This window comes from Arvicola amphibius, chromosome 4, assembly GCF_903992535.2.
Source record: "Arvicola amphibius chromosome 4, mArvAmp1.2, whole genome shotgun sequence".
Taxonomy (NCBI): domain Eukaryota; kingdom Metazoa; phylum Chordata; class Mammalia; order Rodentia; family Cricetidae; genus Arvicola; species Arvicola amphibius.
The window spans coordinates 56,529,770-56,552,153 of NC_052050.1; the positions used below are offsets into that span (position 1 = coordinate 56,529,770).

A 22,384-nucleotide genomic window follows, 5' to 3' on the forward strand; every position below is an offset into this window, starting at 1 on the left:
CACTGGCCTAGTTTAATCTCAATTCACTTATTTTTCTGTTCTAGCCTGAACCAATGTCTTGTAGAGAGTTGCTCAATTTGGGTTTTCTCAGGACTGTCATATTTACATGGGTTCTGGACCCAGAGGAAAATATCCCACAGATGAAAGTTATGTTCAATGAATAACATCAGGGCAATAAACGAGACCTCAGCAGAAGGCAGTGCTGCCATCAGCCACTGCGTTACTTGATTAAGGTCACTTCTTCCAGTTTCCCAGTTATAATGTCCCTTTCCCTCCCCTTCCCACTCTTTTAACCTGACTCCATCTGTCCTAGGGCACAGAAATGCATCTCGGACTTCTGTCCCAGGAGTTATCCTACATCTGAAGAGCACACAGCAGGAACTCCAAGGGTTAAGCCAGCTTCTGTATGCCTCTTGTTTCCTTAAGAACCGCAGGACCCTCCTCCAGAGCCTGCACCACACAAAGTCATCTGGAAGCATTTCCATCTGAAGCCAGCTCTCAGAAACAGAGGCAAAACGCACTAACAAAAGTAATCTGGGGCATATGGCATTCCTTCCCCTACACATTTCTAATATAAATCCTCTAATCATTTGTATCTTGCTTTTCGGGTTTATTGTCAAGTCAAGTCTCTTTTATTTCTCTCCAAAGAATAAACTGCCTGCCTTAAAGAAGGGAACTGCCCCAAAGAAGAGGCAAAACGCAACAGCTGGGCTAGGCGGATGGTACCTGTTGTGTAAGTGATACATACTTCGTTATTCTCTGTCCCTCTCTCCCAGTCCCTTTCTCCCTCTCCTCCCTTTCCCTCTCTTCCCGTCTCTGTCTTTCTCCCTCCTCCCTCCTCTCCCTCCTCCTCCTTTCCCACTCTTCCCTTCTCCCTCTTTCCTCTTCTCCCACTCTCCCTCCCAGTCCACTGCTCAATTTTCTCTTCTACAAGGCTACAAACAACCTGAGCAAGCACCTCTGAGCTCTGGCAAGGTTTACTGACTGCTCATTTCACCACTAGATGGCGCTACACAACACATTCAAACCAGGCTGTTCTCAAGCGAGAAGGAATTTTGTTTATATCCTTTCAAAGAATCTCTCTTGCATTCCTAATGGCAAGTACTTAACTGCATTATTAATAAACACTCCCCCTTTCCTGCCACACATCTGCCGTCATCTGACAACTCCTGAGACCAGCTAAAAATGTACTCTGTTGGTACAGAACTCAAGTGACCCAAGGACTCGCGTTCAGGTACCTGAGAAATGCCAACCAGTCAAGGATCGTATCATTGGAAGCAGGAATTAGGAGAGAACCGAGCGCTGGCTCAGTTCCTAAAGCTTGGCTTCACATATGTTTTCTTATTAGTTGTAGTCATATACCCCACAGAGATTTTTGGAGTGTATCAAATTAGCACACATCCTGAAGTGTTGAGCATCTGATCAAGGTGAAGGGCAAAGGGTAAGTGTTGTTTCGGTGTCGTTTCCTCCCTTTGTGCACATAAGAAAGCCACAGATCTGGTGAGAAAGTTTACTTCCACGGTTTTAACTCATTGCTTAAGGATAACAAAATTCTCAGACTTCGGGGTTTAATTCTGCTGGGAAAAACAGACCAAGAGACTACCCTAAGTTACTGAGTTTTGTAATCTGGGTTTTGGATGGGGGTGCCTCATAGGGAGCTAGGCTACTTTCAAACTTGTGATCTTCCCTAGTCAGCCTCCAGGGTCCTGGAGTTACAAGGTGATTCACAGTGCCCGGCAAAAGCAGGTCTCTTTATGGATCATACCTCTATTAGGTGGGGGTGGAAAATATTTCCCCCAGGGAAAAGAGCTACTTATCCAGGGTTCCTGCCTGCACCCAGCAATAGCGTTGATGGTGACTACAGTTTACAGTTGTTCAATGTGTCCCTTGGAGAGATGACCAGTTCTTATGGTTGTTTACATCAAGGAGGTTTGTTTGCTCTGTGACCAGCATTCTTCATGATGTGAACATCTGGTCTGTGTAAGGTTGTCATTAATTGCACAGGCCCACTTTATTCCCATGACCCATCTGAAAAACAGACTTGGCACTTATTCATCACTAGCCAATCAACCCGTTTATTTACATGAGACAAATATTTGGGCCAGAGTGTTTTCTTTTAAGGGAAGGTGGGGCAGTAGATCACAACACTGTGGGGGACTTCCACCCAGAGATTATCTTTGCTTTCTCACATGAAGTGAAGCAGCACACGGTACCCTCAGATTACAAGGGGAGGCATACAGGAGGAAGTGCAGACTCAAGGTATATCAGCTCCAGGATAATCAGAGCCTCTTCTGTACCTGGCACCTCTAAGTTATTCCCTAAACATTTATTGACTAATTTAATTAATCATACAGATTTTATCCCTTCCCCATCTATTACATATATCCTTCTATGCGCATATACATACACACCATACACACACATGCATACACACACATGCATGCATGCACACATACATACATACATGCACACACACACACACACACACGGCTGATTAAATTATTAGTGACATCTCCAGGGAAAGAACCCAGAATTCAAACAATGACAGCAGGTGGGAAGTATATTCATGGAAGAAATAGCTCAGTTTTTCTCCACAGATATGAACCCCCTGGACTCAGAGTCCTCCCCAGCCCGTGTTCTTTGCTTACTCAAGGATACAGTCTCTGGACTTCAGTCCCTATGACCTTGCATGGGTGGCCAGGATCTGCACCTCCTTTGGCTTAAATTTCAAACTCTTTGTGCAGAAGGGGATGGTGGTGCAGGGGGTGGGAATGGTTCCTGGAGGTCCTCTGCAGCTGCTCCCAGCTGCCACAAAATGCAGAGTTCTCCCGGAAGCCGGAAGTTCCTCTGCTAAGTTGACTCTCTAGTGGCCTTGAAAAATAAAGCCATGATCATGAAAGGTTAAAATTTTCACATTTTGATGAAGTCAGGAGAACACTAACTCCAAAACTCCAAGCTGAGTAATCGTTGATCTTTACTGTAAGCTATAATGTGATAGTCTTCTCTGCTTAAATGGTCTGAATTTGCTAATGAAGGGAATGAAAACGTGGGACATGCTAGCACCAAAGACAGCATAAAGAATGCTTCCTATTATGGCCCAAATAAAGATATAGGGTGTTAGAGGAGTCACATATAAACATGTGTGTTTTTTATGGATGTGTGGATGGATAAATAGATACAGAACAGACAGATGCAGAGCAGGCCCTCTGTATCTACAGGTTGTACACCCAGAGACTCTGCCAACTGTGTATGGAAACACGCAGAAAACATTACATCTGTGTTGAACATGTCTTGACTTTTTTTCTGTTATTGTTCCCTAGACATTATTGTAGCGGCTCTTTACATAAAACTTGCATTGTATCATGCATTATAAATAATGTACACATGATTTAAAGTGCAGAGGAGGATGTTTTAAGTTATGTGCAAATATTGTACCATTCATATGAAGAACTTGAGCATCTGAAAAGTTTGACGCTTACCAGGGGATGGGACCAATGCCCCACAGACACCAAAGGAGGAGTGTATATACGCATGAATATGTACATGTATAGTTTATTTAAATAATTTACAGATATACGTCCTTTGTCTCTGTAGGGAAAATGGAATACACTTTCTCTGCACATGTAATAAACAATCAGGGACAGGGCCCCTCTCATTCAGTTCAAAGTTCACCTGCCCTTGAACTGCAATAGAGGCCACTGATCTTGACTCCCAGTAAAGATCTCGGCATTTTGGAGAGAGTAAAGTTATTTCCACTCGCCTTTATGATCATACCACTCGTGCAATGGAAAAAGATACAGTTCGCTTTGAACGGCTGCTGTCACGTGACATGCAAGCCGCAGACATTTGTTGCATTGATACCGTGTCTGCTAAATTAAGTCGTGAGGAATGTTTTTCAAACTCAACAGGGTGGAGTTTCATACCCAGAATCCTCCACTGGAGTGTCCTGAGTTGTTAGGAACAAGCCTCCGCACACAAAAAACATTGCCAGGAGTCTTGTTGAGACATCAAAGGCTTTAAATCAATAAGAAGAACCTCCTGTTTAGATGTTGAATAACAAATTCATTTGCATTTTACTATAATTTGTTTCAAAGATAGACTTATACTCTATGCCAGAAACACAGCTTATGTTTTATATTCTTCTTAGTGATGGAAATATATAGAAACATCTCATCAACAAGAGTTTCTAACTCTCAAACTCCTTTTCCGAGAGATTTCTTCAAACTTCCTAAAAGCAAGTTTTCTCCCTTCATGAGGACAGTAGGGGGCACTGCCACAGCAAACTGTTAACAAACATTAGAGAGAGGGGGGAGGGAAGGGGAGAGAAGAAAGATAGAAAGAAAGAAGAAACAAAAAAGAAAGGAAGGATAGAAGGAAGAGAGAAAGAAAGGATGAAAGAAATAGAAAGAAGAAAGAAAGAAAGAAAGAAAGAAAGAAAGAAAGAGAGAGACTAGACATCTTTTTTATTTTCCCCATGACAATAAGCATCTAAAAATAAATATATATTACCCATATTTTTCTCTTCCCTAATTTTCTTCTCTTTAATTTTTCAATAGAAAATTTGTTTTTGTATTGTTTTGTTTTTTCATCTGCGTGTGTATATGCGTCTGTTTGTGTAGTGTGTCCATGTCTGTGTGTCTGTGTACCTGTGTGCCTGTGTGTGTGTGTGTGGTCTTAAATATGTGGTAGAAATTCTCTATTGCAGGTTTGGGGCAATTTAGAAAGGTCTACTCAGATCCTTGTTCTATATATTAGGTAGATATAAGTAGCCAAAATGCACAGTAACTTCAAGTTATTCTGTGTGAGATTTTCTCATATAGAGAGTTAAGTCTTCAGTCTTTCTCATGAACATCAAACTCTAAGTTCAGAGACAAGAAGAAAAAGAACTGTGGGGGAAATTTCATTAAATAATCCCATAATCCAGGCTCCACAGGTTGTTGCTTTTTTTTTAAAGGAGTTTTCATATTACTCGGTGAGCTTAAATTTATGCATTCAATAAAAAAAAAACACTCACTGCGAATGTTAAAACAAAGACATTGTTCCGACACTTGGAAAATTAAATTCACCAAACCATGAAGTCTACTGTGCAGTTATTTTTGTAACCGCCATAAATTGCTTTTTAGAACTCCTCTGCCGGGGGTAAACAACCCGAGGAGATCTCCTTCATAGCTTACCACCAGTTTCCAAAGGCCAGGGCAGCCTCAAAGTTTATGACTTTTGCTTTTCATTCTTTCCCTGCCTTTTTTTTTTTAAGTAGTTGTGTTTTTAGTTACCTTGAAACCTTCCTGCTTTTACGCGATTTCAGAAAGTTCCACAGAAAATCAGATCCAGGTCTGTGGATATACTGTGCCCTCAAATATACGGTGCTGGAATAAGAAGAAACAATCCTACCTTGTGGAAATAAAGTTTATAGAGCAAAACGAAAATAAAGGAGGTCAGTACTAAATATTTCACCATATTTAATAGTACCTCAGAGCCTGTGGCTGGCCTAGAAATTTCAGACTGATGGCTTGAAACGCGTCCCTCCCAGCACTGTACGAGGCCCAATTCAATTCGAGCGGCTATAGATAAGAGCTTTAGAGTGTTTAGCCATTCCTTTCTCGTGTCCTTGAGGAATAGCACAGAACTGCCTTTGTGTTAAGAAGAAGGACCTGTTGTCCAGATTCAACAGGTCAGTTTTTAAGAACTTCCAGAGGGTACAAGGTAAATGACGGAAGCATGGGCAGGGGGGTGGGAGTTTTTTAAGTGGCTGATGATTTTAAATGATATATATTCTGTATCAGGGAAGGCTGATTGTTTTTCTTTCCAATGAATGGAAAGCTGCTGTTTTTAGAAGTGTTTAATGTTTGAATCTGATTTTTTTTAGGACTAAACTATAAATTCAGCTCCTGAAATCGAACTGAACATGTTCTTGACCCTACACGCAAATACACTCGTCACATCATGCCCGTCTCTGTTTTATGAATGGTTCCTTCGCTGTATCTCAATTGTGTCATAACTTTTCTAATATTGTTTCAGTTATAATGAGAATGAATGTTTTATGAACAGGCTGAACTTTATAAAATGGGAAAATTCTAACCATATGATTTTTCCTTGAACTTGGAGGGTGGGGGTGGGGATGATGAGTATTTTTTTTTTTTCCACCGCAAACTCAATCCAGGCCACACTAGAGTTTATTAGAGTTTTAGTAACTCTTATAGGTGATCTGGATTTGACACTGGAGAATAAGCTTACCTTGCTTTTTCCACGATTCTTTTTTTAAATAAACTTCTTTTCCCTTTTAAATTAGCTATCTTATTTGTAAAGATAATTGTTCAGAGCTCTTTAGAAAAGTTTCTGTCAGGCCAATGGTATTACCAAGGAAATGTTCTTTAAAAACGCAAGGACTGGTTGCTGGCACTTGCTGGGACATAGATTATCGAAACTACATGGACTCCCGGCACTTGACACTTTTACTAAGTCTCTATATGACTTACCACTTTGGACAACTATCTGGCAAAGGGTCAAGGCAAATAAATACTGGGGCAAATACCGTGTTAACCACAGGGAATTACCCTCAAAGATAAAGGAACAGAAAGAGGCTTCCTTTGTGGGATAACCCAGTAATGACGAACAGGTTTCTGACTTTAAAGAAAACTCTTTCGAGTCTTTCTTTTTCTTTTCCTTCATCTGAATACAAGGGCGACTTCAAGGGGCAAGCTGTTTGGGGTGAAAGGGAGTCCTGAGTCTTAAAATGAAGACAACCCCCTTTCCTCTCTCAATCCGCCCTTCTCAAAGGAGAAGAGGGGAATGAGAGCCCTAGTAGGGGACAGCTACTACTTCCCCTTTGCCGCCCCTCCCAAGCTTCCCCCTCTGCCCCTCTGCTCAGCCTGCGCTCAGAAATACCCATGGGGGTTCCCCGCGCTCACCGGTACCAGGCGAGGCCCTTGTGGTAGCTGCGGTCGAAGAAGTGAGGCTCGGCGCCCACGGCGCGCACGTCGGGGTGCACGCGCAGAAACTCCAGCAGCGCCCTCGTGCCGCCCTTCTTCACTCCGATGATGATGGCCTGCGGCAGCTGCTTGCTACCCTCGTCCAGGAGTAGGGCCAGGGTCCCGGACTGGGCCTCCGCCACGCTGCTTCCCGCCCCGGAGCCTCCTGGAGCCGCGGTCAGCCCAGGGCTCTGCTCATCCTGGTCGCCTGGCCCGGGCCGCCCGCGTCTCCGCCGTTGCCGCAGCTGCAGGAGGCGCTTCCTTTGCGCCCCCGCCGGCCACGCCGCCAGCTCCCTCGGTCCTGCAGAGACGCCGCTCCCCGGGACCCCCGCGACGGGGCCTGACCCGGGCTGGCAGCGCTCGGCCAGGCAGTAGAAGACGTAGAGGGAAGTGAGTAGCGAGCAGAGCATCAGCAAGAACTTCCTGAAGATGCTGCGCGACAGTGGCTCAGCAGGGCCTGGCTGGGCACCGGCGGGGCCCGAGGGGGCCATCCTAGCCGCAGGCGACTGACGACGGGCGGGCCATGCTAGGCCGGGACTGCACCAGGAGCCCTGCCATCCCGCTCACTGCCCTGAGGCCACATCGCCCGAGCGCCCCTGCCAGCGGGAGAGGTGCCCCGCGGAGCGGCGACCAGAGCTGGAGCGGGGACCAGAAGCCGCCCGCGAGCCCTTCTCGAGGTCCCGGGCTCCGGACGAAGGGGCAGGAAGGGGTTCGGGGCCGTGCTTAAGAAACCATCGTCTCGGGTCTGAAATGTGCTCGTGTCCTGAGCCTAGTTGGGCAGAGCTTGGCGCCCCGGGTCCCCGAGAGTCGCCGGACAAGACAGTCTCTGCGGCGGCGGTGGCGAAGGCGCTGGGCTCAGCAGGGTTCCTGAGCGGCCACTCGGTGCGGATCTCGGCTCAGTGACCGTGCATCCTTGACTCCGTCCCTGTGGAGGGGACGCGGAGCTCCCGGTCCGCAGAGCTGTGTGCGCTCCGGACAAAGCGAGTGACCCTTTTCCCAGCCGTTGGCTGCTCTGTTTTCCTGGCCCTCCCAGGAGCGCGCTCAGAGTCCTGGCTCAGAGGGTCAGCACGGAGCCAGGTCTCCCTTAGCCCCTCTGTCTGAGTGGAACTCAAACCTTCTGGCCTCTTGGGGGCTCTCCGGAAGTCTACCCACTCCTCTGGGACTCCAGCTGGGAGCCGCCTGGAGTAGACCCTCTGCTCGGGACCTGTCAGTGGTCGCTGCCACTGTGCTCCTAGACGCTCCCCGCAGCCTCCTTGGCCGCTACCGCCACACGTGGGACGCGAAGGACAGCAAACTTGGTGGTGACGTCAATGGCCCAGGCCAGACCAACCCAGGGATCCGCGCCGGGGTGCCGAGCAGAGAGGCTCACGGCCCCGCTAGAGGGGCCAGAGGGGTGGGACCGAATTAAGAAATGAAAAAAGGCGGTGGCGAGGCACCGCCCAGTACACTGGGGAGGGCGGGGGCGACAGAGGCGACGCCCCTTCCCCACAGTCCCCTTCTCCCTCTGCTCCCCCCTCCAGGTCTCTGGGCTGCTGTGGACTGACAGGGCCTGTGCCATTGCCTGGATCTGATGCCCACCCTGTCAGCCCCTCGCCGGATTAGGGGTTCTCAAGTCTTTCCAGCTCAGTTTAGCCCTTAGCGGCCTTGACGCTCCCAGATCCCAGTTCCTGATTCCTCTTGTCCCACCTTTGGCATCCCTATTCCTTTCCCGCTCACCCATTCCCATCCCCTCCTTCTCATCCCAGAGATTTGAGAAGTTTTGTTTTCAGGAGTTCTTGGCGGCTCCGGCAGGCCACGCCCCCCGATTTGTCTGGGCAAAGAGAATTCCTCAGTGTAGATTTGACTTCTACTTCACTGTCCACCGAGAGCCCTTGACAAGCCCCTAGAGAGGAACCTCTTAGGAAATAGATCAATAAATAAATCAAAAGTAGAAATTAAGATTTTTTTTTAAAAAAATGTGGGTCTGATTCCAAATCCATATGCCCAGTTATTGGTAAAGTTTACTACTTTGCGTGTGTGCACCATTGCGTTATGCTAGGCTGTGTTTGCACTCTTCGAGGGTTAAGAGTCCTTTCGTAAACAGTGATTTCCTCTTCCTATTATTTCTCCTGACCCTGGATACCCTTCCTGTGGCCCCAGAGCAGGTCACACAGGGGTAAAATCTGCCCCTTGCTGGCTCCTGGGGAGGTGGTCAGTAGAATCTGCAGATGTTGGGGGCTTGGATTTTGTTTTTCAATTTTATTCATTTGTTTTTATTTTATGCGTATGCCTGTTCAGCCTGCATGTGTGTCTATGTACCACTTTGGTGTCTGGTGCCAAATGGAGGGTGCTGGATCTCTTTGAACTGGAGTTACAGACGGTTGTGAGCCTAATGTGGGTGCTGGGAATCTCACCCAGGTCCTCTAGAAGAGCAGCCAGGGCTCTTAACTTCCGAGCCATCTCTTCAGTCCCCAGATATTTCACTTTTGTTCCAGGCTTAATGTCTCCTTATGTCTGGCTGTCTCCTCAAAGGCCCTGGTCACTTTATTCCTATCCATGTGTTTGTAGACATTTTTCTGCCCCAACCCTATCCCCCAACTACCATTAAGATACCTCACTAGGAATTCTGGTTCCCAGCCTTGACACTCAGATTTTCTCTACTCTTCCTGCCTGTACCCCATTTGACCATGGAATTGGAAGTAGGGAGTTGCTTTTCAGCCTCCACAGGGGTGCTACTGATTCTAAGTTTGCTTGGTTAAAAGTGGATTGTGTGTGGCCTGCTGGCTACAAAGTCACAGGTGGGTATAGTCTTGCGTTCATAAACTACCAAACACAGTTGATTCTCCAGCCAATGAAGAACTGGATAGATTTTAGGGCCAGGAAATGCTGGCCTTTGCCAAGGATGAGCAGCAAACCCTGCCAAGTTTCCATGTCCTATTGTGTCTGAAAACTGGATATTGACAAACCACTTTGAAGTTTAATACTGACTCAAGGTTTAATTTATTTCGAAACTTTCCTCAGTGTGTTTCAGTCTGGCTTGTAGAAGGAAGGCAACGAAAACCAGTGGCCATTTAAAAGTTGTTCTGAAAGCAAGTCGTTTCACCGCCATCAGAACATCTGTTTTCTCATCTGGAATGCATTGGGCTCCGAGTTCACCTGTCGCTCATCATGAAGTGATATTCTACCTGTATATCCCTCTGTGAGCATTAATGGTGTGGTCCCAAGCCCCCAGACTTCCCAGCATCCAGACACAGAAACTGAACAAATGTCTATTGTGCAGATTGGCCTAGTCTGTGGTACTGTCTGAACGGTGGAAAAGGGCTAGCAGCCCTTCTTTCTTCTTCCTTTCTTAATCCGAGTCTTTGGAGGTAGTGTGTGTTCTCTTCTTACACACCTTAACTGAAGCCACATTTCAGATGCTTTCATGTGTAGCTTGTGACTACTGAAGTGGTGGTTTAGATGCCAGTGCTGTTTCAAAGGACGAAGGCCCCTATAGGGTTTCAACAGCAGCCGGGCACCTGCAGTCCAATACAGACAACTCCTAGAAGCTTTATCAACAAAAACATCTGCTGATAGAGAAGCAACAGCGACAGTATCCACGTATATCACAGGACTCCTGGGTTAGCGGCCTCATAACGACTAAGTTTACATCTACAGAAATGAGACAGATCAGCTTAGAGAGGGGATCGTAGCTGGAAGGAATAGCTACATAGAAAAGCACTACACCTTGGTGTTTGGGCAAAGCTGGCCCAAGTTGACCTCCTAGGGAAGGAATCAGAGAAAGAAGTGTGTGGTGGTGGTGGTGGTGGTGGTGGTGGTGTGTGTGTGTGTGTGTGTGTGTGTGTGTGTGTGTAGAAATAAACAGATGATAGATAATACAGAAAACATTGCTGCAGACTTTTTTTTTTTACCTGCCCTTTGCTTGTCCCCATCTGTATCCCTGACTTCTTCTGGAACATCTGGAATCAGCACACCCTAGCAGACTAGCCAACGCAGAAGTCAGAGAGCTCGGGAGCTGGCTGGTATCATGCATCCAGGTCAGGCCCTGAAGCAGGAACAAGAGATAATGCAAAAAGACTGTGTCCCACCTGGGGGGGAGGCATGGGTTTTATGAGCTTATATTCCTTTATAAAAAAAAGATTATTTATTATGCACACAGGGTTCTGCCTGCATGTATGCTTGCAGGCCAGAAGAGGGCACCAGATCTCATCACAGATGGTTGTGAGCCACCATGTGGTTGCTGGGAATTGAACTCAGGACCTCTGGAAGAGCATTCTCTTAACCACTGAGCCATCTCTCCAGCCCTAAGCCTACACTCTTAATGAAACAAAATCTTTGCCCATGCTCATAAGAATATAACATTATTTTCAACAAATACCAGATTATATGCTCCACATTCAGTCCCGATGGCCCTCCTTCTTATTCTCTCAAGGCATGCAGTGTTCACTTCTAATATCCTGCGGATTTCAGTTCAAAAGTCATCTTTAAGATTGCTTCTTTGGTTTGATGAAAGCTGCTGGTTCAGAACCTGCAGTGACATTTTGTTTATGGCTTAACAAATAAAACTTGCCTGAAGATCAGAGTGCAGAGCGAAGACACTAGAGGTCAGGGAGTGGTGGCACACATCTTTAATTCCAGGACTTGGGAGAGAGAGGCAGAGGTATCTATGTTAGTTCAAGGCCACCCTGGGCTGCACGAGATTCAATCTGCCTAAAAGAGAAACAGAGCTCACACAAAGGTGATCCCAACACTTAGGATCCCATGCCTTTAACCCCAGCACTAGAGGGGTGGAGACAGGGGTGATATGACTGGGTGGAGAGAAGAATGTAAGGTGGAAGGAGACAGGAGCTCAGGGAAGTCTGAGGTTTGGTGGAGACAAAGGAGTCTGGAGATGCAGTCTGAGGACAGGATTGCCCCATTGGTCTGAGCAATGGTAGAGGTAAAAGAACTCTCTAGTGGCTGGCCTCTCTGCTTCTCTGATCTTCAGCATTAACCCCTCTCTATCTGACTCTGGGTTTTATTACTAAGCCCAACTAGAATTCATGGTACAAGAACCTCAGAAGGGACTGTAGTTACACAGAGGTCTGACCACCTACACTTTCCGGCTTCCTACTATAAATACCTCTAGTAAATCCCTATTGCTGCTCACTGGTACACCTAGAAGATCAGCATATTTCCGACACAAGGATGTGCCCTGGAGAGATGTGCTGAATGAGCCAATGAATCAAGAGAGGAGCTGGAAGGTGGGGTTGGGGGAGTTTCAGTGAGAGAGAAAAAATACCCGAGGGACCAGAAGGGTGGCACTGTGTGGTAAAGAGTCCATGTTTGGGTTGGAATAAACTATGTAAGTTGCCTTGGGAAGGCGTTGATGAGAGCTAGAGATCACAAGAAATGAGGGGAGAACAGAAAACAGATTTTGAATACCTTGTGTGACTTTTATAAGAGATCCATCATGATAGGACGTCTGTGAACATGTTCACGGCTGCTTTTGCCTTTGTAGTGGGCTCTTTCTTTTACCCAGTCAAGACAGTGAAGTGTGCCCGTGGAGTGAGCATCTTTATCACAGACATCCCATGATTTAATGGAAATGAAAGGAGGGTGGAGGCGGTCAGAGATTTCATAACAAATGCTGGAGGAATTTGTGTGTGGGGGACGGGGAGACGGGACTGTATTTTGAGTGACAGCAGTAAGTATAGTGGCCCAAAGGCAGTCAATGAATATCTGCTAGCTGACTATCCATAATCAAACTATCTTGTGGTTTTTTGTTTGCTTATTTTTGCTTTCTGCTTTAAGAAAGCATTTCTATTACCTATTAACTTTAGAAAGTTCCCCAGAAGCAGACATTTCACTTTTTCATCTCCCTGCTTGGTCCTATTGTCTCCTTTCTCTCCTTCCGGTTTATACCTCACTCCTAAGCACAGAGTGACGGAGCTAAATTCTTTTTTTCTGGGTACTTTCATCTAATAGTTTTGCCTCCGTCGTTTCTGCCTTTAGAGACCTGCATTAGTACTTGATTTTTAGAAGCCATCTTTTAGAGCAAACAAAGACTATAGGCAAGAAATTACTAAAAGACCTTACAAGATTCCCCTCCTCCCGTGCGGCATGAGATGCAAGGGAAATCCCAACTTTAGGCATCGTTGGGCTGTGTGAGTCGGGAACAAAATATACATTTATTCATTCACGTGGGTGCTCTATTCTGCTGCTATAACTGAATACCTGAGTCTGGGTCATCTATAAGGGATGTTTTTCTCCCCTAAAGTCCCAGAGGCTGGGAGGTCCAAGGGAGACACCCTCTCATGAAAGCCTTATTTACTGGTGAATTCCCTGGGCTAGGCTGGACAAGGCTGGACACACCAAGTGTGGTGAGGGGTTCATGAAAAAAGGCCACACTGTCTTTGATAGCATGCTCGCTCTTGTGATAACCCACCCACTCTCTTGATAACCATTCAATCAGTCAGTGTCCTTGTGACGTAGTCACCTACCAGAGGTTCTACATTGAAGTGTCATTAGTACATGACTTGGGGGCGGCTCTTCTTCTAACCCACAAATTCTAGGGTTGATAAAATTTCAAACCATTTGTGAATTTCATGAGAATAGTCTGTCAGATGAAGAAACATGCTCTGAGTAGCAAAGCCCCGATCTAGTCGGTGCAGCGAGAGCTAGCCAGCTCGCACAGGTTCTAGTAATTTCCCAGATCAGTTTCTCCTTGGCCCATGTGAGCCCCATGGGAAGGTATTTCCCGCTGTTTACATGGATTGACTACTCCGAGGCTTCTGGCAAGCATCTGCCTTCCCTTCTTACAGAAGCACCTAGACTTTCTCCTGGACAAATCCTTCTTCCAAACCCTGGATGAAGCTGGCCCCCACCTGGGCGGTAGGCACGTTAGTCCATTTTCCTGCCCAGGGTGAGGGTGAGGGGCAGGTGTAAACGTTACAAGTATATCAAGAAAGGGCTTCCTGAAATTTCTGGGGAAAAAAAAAAAGACCTGCTATTTCTCAAATCTTTCCAGGTTAGGAGGATACAGCCTGAGCTGCTGAGGCCCAACTTTCCTTTATGATAAAAGCAGGGGTGAGCCAGAGACGGAGAACTTGGTCTGAGGCACCGGTTTCCTCCATGCCTGGGAGCACACCACTGCACAGGCTGATGACGGTATTGTATTCAACAGCCACAGGGCTGGTAGAGCATCCATTCTCCCTTAATTGGCCCAGATAGCCCTGCACTGGTCTGATCAATGACTCTAGCTGAAGCTGCTTATGTTCACCAGTTGAGGCCAATCAGGACACACCTACTCTCACCTGTCTGTCTGTCTAGACCTGCTCTCCTACCCCTAGGCTGGTGCCCTAACTCGCATAGTAGCCATGCCATGTCACCTAACTCTAGAGAGCCTAGGACACACACACACACAAATAAAAGTCACCACTAAGCTACCAGATTATTTACTCTGTGAGGGGTTGAACAAACTAGTCTTTGCTTGCTTGCTTTTGCCATAAAACAGATCCTTTGCTTTTGAAATTCAGTTGATTATTCTCATGCAATAAATTTACTTGCTTTGGTTATATACACATTGTCCTAGTACAGGTTCTGAAAAGTCTATTATTTGTGGATAGAAATTCTTTCACACTGAACTTATTTCAGTCCCAACATTATTAGGAGATTGGAAGTCTGGTCCAGCCCTTCTCTGAACCTAAAGTTACTTGGTCTCAAAACATCAGATATAGGTATGGCTAAAAACCTGAAAAGAAAGAGACAGAAAGTTCAGGTTCATGGTCTTCAGACCTCAAATTCAGTTGCCTGATTTCCTGTTCTCAGACTCAGAGCTAACAAAGAAAAATCATAAAAGCAATTACTCTGAGAGGGGGGTGCTGGGTAAATTGGACAAGTTAAAAGTCAGCTGCCCGTTATGAAGCTTTCCTTTGGGGCCAACTATGAAGCCATGTAATGAAAGAATTAGCAAAGGGTAAAACAGAAGGAGAAAAGTCTAACCTGGTTTACAAAGAAAAAGTACACCCACTGGTGAGGACAAAGAGGTCCAAGGCTCAACCATGCACTGCATCGGAATTGAGCTTTTCCCAGTTAGCCTGGCGTATTTGCTAGTCTGTTTTAGCATCTGTATTTGCAGCTGGGCCTGCGTGTCCCCTGACTTGAGGACATGCTAAGAGGACAGGCAGGTGGAATAAATGGGCAGCAGACAATGGCCAAGGAAGTGTCTGGGTCAAGTCACTCTCAGACTCTAGCCCACGCCCGGGATCACAAGCTAGTTCCCACTCAGGGCACAGGAACCTAAAATGACATGTCACTGTCTCCACCGCTGTCTAAATCATGCACAGTTCTTCCCAATCTCATGGAGAAGGCAAGATTATTTTCAGTGTCAAAATGAGCTGATGACTAACAATAGATTGGATGTTAAGCTTTGACTTATGGAAAGTAGGCCCCCCGTGAAATGTGACGGGGGAATTTAGGAAGGACTTTGTAGACGTCTGCAGTGGGAGGTTAGAGGGTAGCTGCTCGAGTGAAAACCATAACAAATAAAAAGTTTACTTAGAGTACAGCTGCCAGAAGTGTTTTTATTCCTCTGACAGAGAAGAAAGGAAGGAACGCTAGAGACAGAGCGTTGGTGGTCAGGGAGGGCTGGCCACCGTGCTGAGCACAGGAGCTTGCTCTTAGCAAGTATCTCTTTTCGGATAATCAGTTCTCTTCCTCCTCTTCGCAATATTAGAAGAGGCCAGTGTATCCCAAATGTGACCATGATCTTGGGAATCCCTCCGTAAGACAATACATTAATCTTTGACAGAAGTCCATATGGGAATGGTATCCCTTCTGGAATATTCGTGATACACATTAGCATATCGTCATCTCTGAGATGACTGCAGAACGGACCCTACTACATGCTATTTACTGCCACTGTATTCCAAGCCTTTCGGGCCTCAGACTTCCCCTTACCTATAATACCAATAATACCCATTGTTCTAAGAACATGCATCAAGAAATCTAAGCCAATGCTTTACAGGGCTAGCTGCCATCGGGAACCCGGAAGGCTGGATGCTTTCTGACCATACCGGGGCCTCAGCTGCAAGGAGTCAGGGTTTGGTTTAGCTTGAGACCAGGTGGAGGATATTTCACCAAGTATCTGGGATTCTCTTTGTTCCATCATTTCTCCTGGGGACCACATTCCTCAAGGGATGGGTTTTAACTAAGGTCTTGACAAATGGTAATTTTCATGAATTATTGATTTGGCCAAAAATAATTGGAAAGGTTGATAATTACCCAGAGAGCACACACTCCTTGCTTTTGTTCCTACTCTATTCTTTCTTGCGCTGTGACACATGAAAGAAATGGGTGCGGGTTTTGAAAGACACCTTATCAAGCACAAGTTAGGCTGCTAGAGCGTCAGAGAGATTTTTGGAGCAGACACCTCCAGGCTTTCAAAGTTGGCTGAAATAAAAATCAAGCATCAAGAGAAACAGAATTCTCAGTTGAAAAACAGACATTTAAATGTGCCACACAGTGCTGCGAGACGGTTTGATGATATGATTTTATGCATTCTCATTTACTTTCCAGAAACAAATGACACCGGCCATGGTTGACTTTCTTTTAGTATTAATATTTGAGCTTTTATTTTTAAAGACGTCATATACTTTTATTGTAAAATTAATTTTAAATGAATTTTTCTATTAAATTAATTATTTTTAATTTTTATTTTAAAAATGAAACTCATCGTTTTGATGAATATGTAAAGGATGTGGAACAGAAACAGCAGATCTGGGTAGTAAGAGGGTCTGTGGGCAAGTGTCATGGTCTCCCACCGCTGCAGGAGGGTTGGAAACAAGTCGTGTCCTGTAGGCAAGGACAGCAAGTGAGGGATAGGAGATGGCAGTTCTGAGGAGCTGAGCGCGGGGCTGTTCCTAGTCACAAGCCTAGGAGGAGCTGGAGCAGAGACATGGATCCATCTGTAGGTAAGTCCAAAAGATGCTCTTGGCACACTGGCTGCAGGCTGAGCATTTGTGTTTGCAACCCTCGCCAAAGAATGTTAGTTCTTCTGTGTGCTATAGGGAGAATGAACACAGGTGGCAGGGTCAAAAACACCTGCCTACCTCCTTAACAAAAGGTTTAAAGTCTTTTCAAATATATATGTGTGTGTGTGTGTGTGTGTGTGTGTGTGTGTGTGTATTTTCACACTATATATAGATATATATAGTGTGTGTGTGTGTGTGTGTGTGTGTGTGTGTGTATGTGTGTGTGGATATGTCATTCTTTCCAGTAAATCATACTAAACATGAAAAGTAAAGAACTCCTGAGGGCTGGATGTTTACACACTGCCTTGGATTCAACAAAGTACAGTTTTAAAGTTAGGATGGTTTAATCTCCTTTGATCTAAATGGTGCTTATTTGATTACAGTCTTAGATGGCCGCGGGCTTTTAGGAACTGGGGGACTGGGGCTGGAGAGCTGGCTCTGAGTTTAAGAGCTAGTGGGGATCCTGCTGAGAACTCAAGGTTGGTTCCAGGCACACACCCAGCTCCAGGACTCTCTCTGACACCTCTTTTAGCCTCCGTAGGCACCTAAACTCATGTGAACATACACGTACACATGATTTTAAAAACAAGGACAAATTCTTAAAAACCTGAGATACTTTCAAATGGGATATTGCCTCTACTTCTTTGGCCAAAAGCCTCTCTTTCTTACTCTCTGGAGGGAAGGGCTGTGTTGCAGTCAGGACCCAGACACACAGAAACAAACAGTCTCATGTTTGCTGCAAGAGGTTTCCATTGATTGTCCCCTTAGGACTTGTCTTATTTTCCCTCCGTGTCATTGATTTTTAAAAAATGAATATAGCTGAGTAAGAAAAGTAACTGGAAATAGAGGATTCAGTGCCTATGCCCCTCAGTTATCTAGTAGCTCACTTAAGTGACTTTCCCTTGGGTGAGTCAACTTTCGGTTCCTGCGACATACTGGAGAGGGACTGACCTAAGAGGGGGAAAGGTTTATTTCGGTATATGGTTCCAGTCCATAGCCACTTGGACTTATTATTTGGGGCCTGTAGTGGCAGGAACCTGTGGTGGAAGACACCTGTTCACCTCATGACACAAGGATGCAGGTGGGAGAGGAACTGGGGTACAATATCCCCTTCCAGGGCGTGCCCTCGATGACTGACCCACCGCCCATTAGGCTGCACTTCTTAGAGCTTCCATTGCCTTCCAACAGCGTCTAACATCTAGTAGCCACGCCTTGAAAACATGAGCCTGTATAGGACATTCAAGACATACACTGTATCTATACAAACAGGTGTAAATACAGGTATAATCTAAAATTTCCAAAGGAAACTGAGCAAGGTTAGCGTGAGGTGATGAGGAAGGACAATATATAGGCAACAGGATACATGAGTCATGAAAGGAGACAGAAAACTATTTTTTTTCTAATTATAAAAAGGAAATGACCATGTGTAATTTTACGTAGTTATTGGATGTTTGTACATTCCTTTGAGGAAGGTGTATTCAAATCCACTTTGTTTAGGTTGTCTGTTCCTATTCAGTTCCCTATTCTTTGTGAATTCTGAACATTGATCTCCTACTGGATATGATTTACAAGTATGCCCTCCTCCTCTGTGAATTGGAGAATTGCTTCTCTCTGTGAGTTATTTAATTTATCCCCAAAATGTACCGGAACTTTCTGTACAGATGGAGTACTGCTTTCAGGCTCCTTAACCTAATGTGAAATATTTTTAAGTCATGAGACATGACATTCTTTATTATCACCTAAAATAAATTACAGTTGATTTTTTAAAAAATATATAAAGTATAACATATCTTCAGCAAGTTTTCAAAGCATGTCAAACAAATGGCAATGAGGGCAGTTTTCACAGAGCCTGCAAAATTGTAAAATCCCTTGCTGTGTACTCAGGCAGCTAAAGATGAAGCAAGTGCTGACCAGAGGAGGAGGGTTCCTGCTTCCCTCTCTCAGGTGTTGCTGATCCCACCAGGGCCAGGGCTGTGCACCACACTCCCTCCTCCTCCCCTCCCCCCCCCACTGCATGTTTGCCAGCTGAGCCGAGGATCCACAAGCATCTGCCTTTTCCCTTGTCAATTTGTGGGTGAGTTATGCAGGACCTTGTGGGATGAATGTTCGCATCGATTTATTTATTTTTTTAAAATAAGTACATAGAGTGTAATAGTGTGGTAAATGCACACGTTTAGTCATAAGTATTGATCCTTATGCCATGATAAAGCTTTGAAGGCGTGTTATGAACCAATTAAAGGACACACTGTGTTCATCCCCCCAGGACTGCCATGCTGGATCGCCACAAACTAGGTGACTTCAGTCAGTGTCCATTTATATCCTCATAGTTCTCAAGGCCTGAAGTTCAAATTCAAGCTGCGATAGGAGTCTACTTCCCTGGAAGGCTTTACAAAGGATATGTCCTGTCTTCATCAATCTTCCAACGGTTGCTGACATTCCCTGATGCCCCTCCGTGGCCTCATGGCCATCTTTCATCTGTATCTTTCCATGTAAGGGTACCAGGGATCGAACTTAGTGTTTACCCCATCCAATAGGACCTCGTTTTCAGTGACATCTCAATTTGCAAAGACACCATGGTGGTGTCTGAGTCTGGAATGTACTACACAGCCTCAGGTTTGGGGCACATGGTCCCCAGCTGTGGCACTGTTTTGAAGGCGGTGGAGCCTTCAGGAGGTGATGTCTATTTGCTAGAAGTGGGTTGGTCGTTAATGGTGTATTTTCCAAATGTCTTTCCTGCCTGGTCTGCTACCACAGGCCTCCTGCTGTTATGAACTCTGCCCTAGCTCCCAAGGCATGAGACACGGAGTTCCTCTGAGACTGAACCAAAGAAAATCTTACCTACCCTAGGTTGTTGCTGTCCTGCATTTTATTAGAGCAAAATGAAAAGTAACTAAGACACAGCATTGCCAAAGAAGATAGCATCTGAAGGCACTAAGGGCTAGCTAGCCGTTGAATGTGCCTTTGGAGAGTACATAACAACTAGAGAGTCTGAGCTTTTACTGTCTGTAGACATCATGACCAGCGCTTGGCATTCTTTGGGTCAGTTCCCATGTGGCCCACTGAGAGGGCACTCCATTTAACAGATGGAGGAATTGGGGTTCAAACAAGGTGAGTAAGCACAGTCCTGAGTTGACTAGGTAGAGGTAGGGCCAGGCTGACAGGCAGAACTTTCTGCCTCCAAAGGAGGTGACCTCCACCATGAGATTGGGTGTCTCCTGAACCAAACAGTTGCCTCTCTAAGGCATTCACAGCATATGGGACTACAGTATGTACTCCCTAGTCCAGTCTTCAGCTCCCGCTGATCGTGTTCATGTTTGCAGGAATTAGGAGATCACCCGATTTTAAAGTCCGGGAGGTTGCCTTTCTGAGGGATTTTATCATCTGTAATTTTGTCAGTTCTTAGGAAAGACCACAGAAGATTTTTTTAAAATAGATTCTTCTAATCCCAGCACTTGGGAGGCAGAGGCAGGTGGATCTCTGAGTTCGAGGCTAGCCTGGTCTACAAGAGCTAGTTCCAGGACAGGCTCTAGAAACTACAGGGAAACCCTGTCTCAAAAAACCAAAAAAAAAAAAATAGATTCTTCATTCATAGGTTCTTTTAAAGTTCCAGAGGAGAAGGGGAGAGAAGATGTGCAAGATGGAGGAAAGGGATTGAGGGGGATGGAGGGAGAAGAAGAAGAAGAAGAAGAAGAAGAAGAAGAAGAAGAAGAAGAAGAAGAAGAAGAAGAAGAAGAAGAAGAAGAAGAAGAAGAAAGAGAGAGAGAGAGAGAGAGAGGAGAGCTGCTTTGCGTTCTCTGAGTGTGTGTTTAATATCCAGCTTTAAAATTGGATCACTTCACACTTCCCCAGTCTGACTGACCCAGCTGCCACAGCTCTCTAGCCTCCGTCTCTTTAACTGTTGAAATAATATTAGCTGAGCCTGCAAAGATAATACATAACTTTGCTAATTAAACACTGAAAGTTCAACTTTCCCTGTGAGCTTTGTATAGGATGACCTCTAACCCAGGGCTCCTTCTTTGTAAGGACTGAGAGTCATGCAAACCTTCTACCATATCAACCATGTGAGCATGTGGCTTTTAGAGAGCCATGGCACTGAAGGTACAGCACTTTTAGAACAAGACGCCATTGTGATTCGGTGAGTCCTTCTGTTGAGTGCACACATGTGGGTCTTGATCCTCAGATGGAGGTAAACAGAAACCTCTGGGATGAATAGCCTAGGAAAGAACAGAAGGTGAGCTCCCAATGCTGGAAAATAGATTCCTAGTAGGACCCTCCCATGTCTCCTAGTCTGCTTTTAGTTGCTATCACAGAACACCAGAGACTGGGTAATATGTAAAGGAAAGAGACTGCTTTTGGATCACTGTCCTCAAAGTCCAAGACCAGAGTACCCCAACCATGTAGCTCCTGATGATTGAAATAGAGATGAATACTTACATTGGTATGGATCTCGGTCTATTGATACAAATTTGAGGTCAGTTTTGTTATATGTATTTCTGCTCTTGTTGAAGATATTGTGTTTGTGCAGCTCATTTAGAAATGTAATGTATAATTCACAAATACAGGTTAATATATAGTCATCTATAATAGTCAAGCTTGTAGTCTTGTTAGTTAGGTTTTCTAGATATATAGAGATATATTTCAGATGGATTGGTATTCTTCAAACCTATCAAAGACCACCAGAATATGGCATTGAAATGTTTTAAGAACTTAGAATTTTCATGACAGTGAGACATGTCTGCTTCTGGAAGTGCATATTACTTTAATGAGTTAATGGACATTAAAAAAACTTGTTATGGAATTTATTTTCAATATGACAAGGCTAGCCATTTTGGCAAGAAACTGCTCTTGCCCGAAGTGTGTGATGGTATGCTGTATAAACTGGATATTCAGGACCCACAAAGAAATAACTGCTGAAGTTGCATAAAGAAGGTAAGACAGTCCTTCAGGGTTCCTGATTTATAAAAGAGTCTGCCAGACATTCTACAGGACACAGAAGAAGGTGACTGACAAACTGCCAATAGAGGTGGAACAGTCTTTCAGATTTATTCCTTCACAGAAAAGTCTGCCAGATACTCTGGGCCTGTAGGCTGAAGATGGATGCCCCAATATTACAGAAGAACTTTGGTGACTGTCCAGGCAGCAAGATGTCTCTGTCAATTCTAGAGTTGCTTACAATGCACTTCCTGTTAACTTAGGTAATATTATTTCTTCTGGGGTCTTAAATGGAATTGAAGAATAGATAGTTATAATTAAAGTTTTCCTTAGCTATAATAAAAGATAAAATAGATATAAATATTGTTACTGTAACTCTTACTTGATACCTGTTTTGTTATATGTAATTTTACTATGTTAAAGTAAAAACCCGTTTTATTTAGACAGAAAAGTAGAGGTTATATGGATTCCCTTCTGTATACTGTGAATGTG

The 22,384-nt window shown here is 45.0% G+C and overlaps 1 protein-coding gene across 1 annotated transcript in view; it reads right to left on the reverse strand.

Annotated features, from left to right (window-relative positions):
• The window catches only part of Hs3st3a1 (heparan sulfate-glucosamine 3-sulfotransferase 3A1), a 92,342-nt gene extending 84,004 nt beyond the window's left edge, over positions 1-8,338 (reverse strand). The window contains exon 1 of the mRNA XM_038328952.2: positions 6,909-8,338. Coding sequence (XP_038184880.1) covers positions 6,909-7,459 — 551 coding nt within the window. The 5' untranslated portion in view covers positions 7,460-8,338. The remainder of the gene's footprint in view (positions 1-6,908) is intronic.
• Between the last annotated feature and the right edge of the window lie 14,046 nt (positions 8,339-22,384).